We start from the raw sequence: 7442 nt of genomic DNA, 5'->3' as shown, positions 1-7442 counted from the left end.
GTCCCGTTTGTGTGTCCTCTGTCTGTTGGTCTGTCTGTCCGTCCTTTGTCTGTCTGTATGTCTGTCTGTCTCTGCTGCTGGGACACACACACACACACACACTCATGCTGTGTTCTTTTTGTATCGTAAACATCGGGATTCCCGAGGTCAACGTCAAAATCGTCATCAAATACGTCACATGAACATTTTACTCTGGGTAAAAAATCTACCCCAACTTCAATGAAGCTACTCCACACATCAACAATAAGCGAAAGCTGTAATAAGAAGTTTCTTTGTGTCTCCTTAAATGAGTTGTTCACACAGTGCTGTCCAACTTCTATCAACGAACTGAACAATGTTGCTACGGAGTTCGTATGCGCAAAATAGTATTGTTTGTTGTGTTATCCACTGGTATTGCTAACTTATCTTTTTGGGGGAATGCATGCAACTCAGATATGACGTCATCCCGGCCGTCCAATCCAGAGCTCCGATACAAAAGAAACGCAGCAATAAACATCTCCCTCTCTGCCACACACACCTGCTTAAACATACACTCCAACTCTCTCCTCCTCACCAACACGCACACAAACACTCTCACAGTGTGTACACTTTCCCTCTCTCTCTGTCTTTCTCTCTCTCTCACACACACACACACACACACGCGCACACACGCACGCACACACATGCACACACACGCACACACACACACTCTCTCAGTAGCCATTTCATTAGCAGCTGTCCCAACAATCCGGACGTCTCCTTCTGTCGTTGCGTTGTTCTAGCCTTGTCTCTCTCTCTCTCTCTCTCTCTCTCTCTCTCTCTCTCTTTCTCTCTCTCTGTCTCTCTCTCTCTCTCCCTCTCTCTCTCTGGTTGCGGTGAGGAGGCGGGGTCAGGAGGAGACTGGAACCCCTGACCCGTTCTGTAAAGAGGAGTAATGTGCATAATCACGCAGTGGTTTACTAGAGGGTTATTGGCTTAGACACCACGACTTTCTGGGATTAAGACCCAGTGTTTACACAGTCGCGTGAACACAACCCCTTACCTCCGCCCTCCCCGAATCCTTACAGCTGATGTGTGTGAGTGTGTGTGTGAGTGTGTGTGTGTGTGTATAAAAATAATCAAATAAAATAACATTTTAATAACTAAAACGATGACATGACGAAGATTAACTACCCGCAGCCGCCCCCAACGGCAAAAAAACAATTAATATATATTTTAAATGCAAAAAAAATCTATACAACTGCTAGTCGACCAGCAATGCACAGGGTCAACTAGTGGTTTGATAGTCAACTAGTCGACTACTCTGTTAAGCCCTAATAGTCGACTATTCGACTAATCGACTACTCTGTGAAGCCCTAATAGTCGACTATTCAACTAATCGACTTCTCTGTGAAGCCCTAGTGTGTGTGTCTGCGTGTGTGTGTATGTGTTTGTGTGTGTGTGTCTGTGTGTGTGTGTGTGTGTGTGTGTGTGTGTCTGTGCGTAGGCTACATTAGGAGCAGCTCTCTGCAGCACAGCATTGAACAGATGTCTTTTACACCTGTGAACATCTGTGTGCGTGTGCGTGTGTGTGTGTGTGTATGTGTGTGTGTCCGCATGCCTACATATGTGTGTATTAGTCAGACAACTGTCCAATGTTGCTCAGCCCAGTCCCTCCCTCTCCCCTGTCCCCTCTAACCTTAGCCCCTCCCCCTCCTGTCCCCTCTAACCTTAGCCCCTCCCCCTCCTGTCCTCCCTACCCCTAACCCCTCTCTCTCCTCTCTAAAGCCCTGGTTATACTTTCCGCGTCCGCCAGTACGCGGAGGTCGGCGTGACGTCAAGTTGGCCATCAGACTGTTTGCGTGGGCTCCGTGCGGACATCCCCCCGCCCCACAGCTGTCCGCAGCTGTCCACGTACGCGTCCGTCCGGGCGTAGAACCGAGGCTCGTCCCCTCCCTCTCCTCCGGCCTCTCTAACCCCAACCCTAACCCCAACCCTAACCTCTCAACTCTCCGTTCCCACGTTGCTAGACGCCGGGGTTTTGTTTTTAGACTTTACCCAACATTGTTGTGTCCCGTCTGACCGTTTAGTCTGGGCCGCTGTCACACACACACACACACACACACACATCACAGAGCTCGCTGGCCGGTCGCTGGCTAGCGAGCGGCGGTTTAACGGCTGTATTTATAAAACAGTGGGAAGCGTTGCAGAAGCCTCCCGCATGCTCCGGGACACGGGGGAATGCGGGCGCTCTGTGCGGCCCGTCCGTGTTTTGACTACGGCCCCCTGGAGCTGAATAGGGCCCCCGCGCGCCGCTCTTGGAGAGCAAGCCAGGCGGAAAATCTCCGCTTTGAACGGGAACGAGATTGCATTCTCCTCAGCGTAAACGTTATCCACTTGTTGACGTTTTGTTGCGGTGTTTTTCTTTGCTTCGCCTTTTCGTTGCTCCGAGGCGGTACAATGTCACCGTCTCACTCCGGAGTCAGAGACGCACACACACGCGTGTTTGTGCACTTTTCATGTTCACACGTGACGACACTCTCTCTCGCTCTGCGTTCACCAGTCTCCACCGATCAGTGGTTTCCTCAAGGACCTGAGGAGGACAGGATCAGAGATCTATGGGATCCGCAGACATCTCCATTAAAACATCTCCATTAAAACATCTCCATTAAAACATCTCCATTAAAACATCTCCATTAAAACATCTCCATTAAAACATCTCCATTAAAACATCCCTATTAAAACATCTCCATTAAAACATCCCTATTAAAACATCCCCATTAAAACATCTCCATTAAAACATCCCCATTAAAACATCTCCCATTAAAACATCTCCATTAAAACATCTCTATTAAAACATCTCCATTAAAACATCCCCATTAAAACACCCCCATTAAAACATCTCCACTAAAACACCCCCATTAAAACATCTCCATTAAAACATCTCCATTAAAACATCCCCATTAAAACATCCCCATTAAAACATCTCTATTAAAACATCCCCATTAAAACATCTCCATTAAAACATCCCCATTGAAACATCTCCATTAAAACATCTCCATTAAAACATCTCCATTAAAACATCCCCATTAAAACATCTCCATTAAAACATCCCCATTAAAACATCCCCATTAAAACATCTCCATTAAAACATCCCTATTAAAACATCCCCATTAAAACATCCCCATTAAAACATCCCCATTAAAACATCCCCATTAAAACATCCCCATTAAAACATCTCCATTAAAACATCTCCATTAAAACATCCCCATTAAAACATCCCTATTAAAACATCTCCATTAAAACATCTCTATTAAAACATCTCTATTAAAACATCCCCATTAAAACATCCCCATTAAAACATCCCCATTAAAACATCTCTATTAAAACATCTCCCATTAAAACATTCCCATTAAAACATCTCCATTAAAACATCTCCCATTAAAACATCCCCATTAAAACATCCCTGTCTCAACATCTCCGTAACAACATCCCTGTTATGTTCGATTGATCAATGAGGGCCATTGTCTTTAGTGTGTGTGTGTGTGTGTGTGTGTGTGTGTGTGTGTGTGTGTGTGTGTGTGTGTGTGTGTGTGTGTGTGTGTGTGAGAGTGAAGTGTGGACAGAGAGGCTGCTCTCTGTTTCTCTGATACCCGAGTCGGCCAATCAGAGTACTGACAGACAGACAGACAGGATTAGGCCTGTCGCTACCGCACAGCACTGGATTAACCACACACACACACACACACACACACACACATACACACACACACACACACAGCCATGGCAGTATATAGGCATTATATGCACACAAAGATGGATGCTGCTTCATCACTTGTGTTAGTTTGTCAGTTTGTACTGCCATGTGTGTGTTAGTGATAGTATTAACAGTCTGTGTGTGTGTGAGTGTGTGTTCTGCCATGTGTGTGTGTGTGTGTGTGTGTGTGTGTGTGTGTGTGTGTGTTAGTGATAGTATTAAGAGTCTGTGAGTGTGTACTGCCATGTGTGTGTTAGTGATAGTGTTAACAGTCTGTGATGTGTGTGTGTGTGTGTGTGTGTGTGTGTGTGTGTGTGTGTGTGTGTGTGTGTGTGAGTGTGTGAGTGTGTTCTGCCATGTGTGTGATCTGTGTCACTGAGAGAGTTCTTACGTCAGCGTTTCCTCTGCCTGTTAGAATAGCCCTCCTCTTTCATGTGTGACTGTAAAAGATCTGAGCGCTCTGGGCTTGTGTGTGTGTGTGTGTGTGTGTGTGTGTGTGTGTGTGTGTGTGTGTGTGTGAGAGTGTGTGTGTGTGTGTGTGTGCAGGCCTTGGCCTGGTTCTCTCCTCCATGTCACCAAAATGGAAAGTCAGCGAAGCAACAATCAGAGACTCCGCCCTCTTTAACGGTCTACTTTTACTACAGCTTCAACTATACGACTTCACTGCTACTGCACTGCTTACTGTACAACACAGTGACCCACTGCCACTGCACTGTTTATAACACACTAACCCACTGCTTATAACACAGTAACCCACTGCTACTGCACTGCTTATAACACAGTAATACATACCTACACACTGCAACTTAACTACACACTTGTAGCCCACTGCTCACAGGCTCACTCTCTTCTCTCTCTGCCAGTATGATAAACCCACACACTGAACCCAACACAAACACACACACACACACACTTCACTCAAGTCTCTGAGCCCTAGACGATTACCCAGCTGATTAGAGACCCTCTCCAACGTCTCTCTACACACACACACACACACACACACACACGCCCACACACACACGCACACACACACACACACACGCACACATACGCACACACACACATACACACGCACACACACGCACACACACACGCCCACACGCGCCCACACACACACACGCACACACACGCACACATACACACGCCCACACACACGCACACACGCGCACACACGCGCACACACACACGCACACACGCGCCCACACACACACACGCCCACACACACACTGCCGTCTTCTTTCTCATGGAGATAAGTTTGTCTCATTGTGGGGAGACAACGGGTCATTATTATCTTATCAAAGAGCCAATCAGATCTGGAGGAGGATGGGAATGGAGTTCCATGGGTTGGGGTGGGGTGGGGTGGGTGGGGGTAGGGGTGCTGGTAGAGCTCCTTTGTAATGCAACAGGTGCCATCGTCACTCAATTAGTCTGGCTTAGAAACCTCCTGGTTAGTCTGGCTAGAAACTGTCTGGTTAGAAACTTCTGGTTAGAAACTTCTGGTTAGAAACTGTCTGGTTAGTCTGGTTAGAAACTGCCTGGTTAGTCTGGTTAGAAACTGCCTGGTTAGAAACTTCTGGTTAGAAACTTCTGGTTAGAAACTGTCTGGTTAGTCTGGTTAGAAACTGTCTGGTTAGAAACTGTCTGGTTAGAAACTCTGGTTAGAAACTGCCTGGTTAGTCTGGTTAGAAACTGCCTGGTTAGTCTGGTTAGAAACTGCCTGGTTAGAAACTTCTGGTTAGAAACTGTCTGGTTAGAAACTGTCTGGTTAGAAACTGTCTGGTTAGAAACTTCTGGTTAGTCTGGTTAGAAACGGTCTAGTTAGTCTGGTTAGAAAGTGTGTAGTTAGTCTGGTTAGAAACTGTCTGGTTAGTCTGGTTAGAAAGTGTGTAGTTAGTCAGGTTAGAAACTGTCTGGCTAGTTAGCCTGATTTAATAAACGTCTAGTAAGTCTGGTTGGTCTGGCTTACAGACCGCGTGGTGAGTGTGGTTATTCTGAAGTGAACCTGCTACTGTAGCAGCCTGCAGCTCTGTGCCCAGTAGAACACACCGTACGCTGCGATGCTGGCTGCTCACTGTAGACACAGTGATAACATTAACTTGTCTCGTATAGTTTCACACTGTACTCAGCGATGCTGGCTTCTCACTGTAGACACAGTGATAACATTAACTTGTCTCGTATAGTTTTTACTAGCACGGTGATTAGACTTACCCCTTGCCCCCAAGGCAGAACTACACTTGGGCACTTTAAATCACCAACACGGAGCAGAGTTTAAACAACACTCTCACACCAACCGCAACCTGGTTTTTACTTCAGCTCAGGACTTGTTTTTTGAGGCCATTATCACGGCTGGTGACGTGTGTGAGAGTTCGGCTCTTGATGTGGGTGTGAGCGCGTTGATAACCCCGATCTCTCTCTCTCTCTCTCTCTCTCTCTCTCTCTGTCCCTTCTCAGATAAAGACGCTAAAGACAAAAAGGAGTTGTCTAAGAAGGAGCCGGGGACAGAGACCGCGGAGGAGGCTCCAGACAAGCCGGCGAAGGAGGTGAAAGAGAAGAAGGAGTCAAAAGAAAAAAAGGAGGTAAAGGAATCGAAGAAGGAGTCAAGCAAGGAACCTAAGGAGTCTACAAAAGACCCTGCGAAGGAGTCAAAGACTGAGTCGTCGAAAGAGTCCGCCAAGGAGAAGAAAGAGTCCTCCAAAGAATCTTCCAAGGAAAAGAAGGGGTCAACCAAGGAGTCAGCTAAGGAGTCAACCAAGGGGTCGGCTAAGGAGTCAACCAAGGGGTCGGCTAAGGAGTCAACCAAGGGGTTGGCTAAGGAGTCAACCAAGGGGTCGGCTAAGGAAACAACCAAGGAGTCAACTAAGGAGTCAACCAAGGAGTCAACTAAGGAGTCGCCTAAGGAGGAAGGAGAGAAGAAAGTGGTGAAGAAGTCCTCTGTGAAGGTCAAGGAGAAGAAGAAAGAGCCTGAGGCTGGAGAGGGCTGTTAAAGTCATGCAATAAACACACACACACACACACACACACACACACACTCACACTCCATATAAGCTGATACTATCTAACATTGTAACACCCACACACACACCCACACACACACTCACTCACACTGAGTTCCTCTGTGCTGCTGCTGGCCTCTGGGCCGTGGACCGTAGTTAGGGTGGCTGGTCACGGCCGTGGTGAACACCAGGGCCAGTCGGAAGCTCCCAGCGAGAACGACCAGAGACACAGACATCAAACGCCTCTGTCCACCCCCTAGCAGCGTCTCTCTGAGGAACCCACAGCCCAGCGCCTCCCTATCCGTCTGCCCTAACCGCCCTGCCCACGCATGGCCGGCCCCGGCGTCGGCCCCGCCCTCTCGCCCCCTCCGGGAGCGCCTCGCCAAACCCGCCCCCGCCTCGGGGCTAAGAATAACCCCCCCCCGTGTCCGTCTGTCCGTCCGTCCGCTCCCCCCTCGTCGTCTGACGGGTAAACTGAGGCCAGCCTCCCTCCGTCAGCAGGGCTGGGGCCAGCCTCCCTCCGTCAGCAGGGCTGGGAACACGGGAGACGACCAGGAAACAGGAAACAACAGGACAGGAAACTCTCCAAATTAGGACCAGGAGGTGTTCCTCACCACACGCATCTCAACTCTAAAAACTACTCTGCTCTGCCCCTAAAAACTACTCTACCGTAACCCTGAAACGACTCTACCCCTAAAAACTACTCTACCCCTAAAAACTACTCTACCGTAACC

The 7442-nt window shown here is 48.2% G+C and overlaps 1 protein-coding gene across 1 annotated transcript in view; it reads left to right on the top strand.

The window, feature by feature from the left end:
- bbs9 (Bardet-Biedl syndrome 9) overlaps positions 1–6708 on the top strand; it is a 160398-nt gene extending 153690 nt beyond the window's left edge. The window contains exon 23 of the mRNA XM_084442108.1: positions 6167–6708. Within this exon, the coding sequence (XP_084298234.1) occupies positions 6167–6699 (533 nt within the window). The 3' untranslated portion in view covers positions 6700–6708. The remainder of the gene's footprint in view (positions 1–6166) is intronic.
- The last annotated feature ends 734 nt before the right edge of the window (positions 6709–7442 follow it).

The sequence above is a fragment of the Borostomias antarcticus genome (assembly GCF_949987555.1).
Source record: "Borostomias antarcticus genome assembly, chromosome: 8".
In the NCBI taxonomy this organism is placed as follows: Eukaryota; Metazoa; Chordata; class Actinopteri; order Stomiiformes; family Stomiidae; genus Borostomias; species Borostomias antarcticus.
The sequence above is the reverse complement of the archived record's forward strand: the minus strand, read 5'-3'. Positions and strand labels throughout refer to the sequence as shown.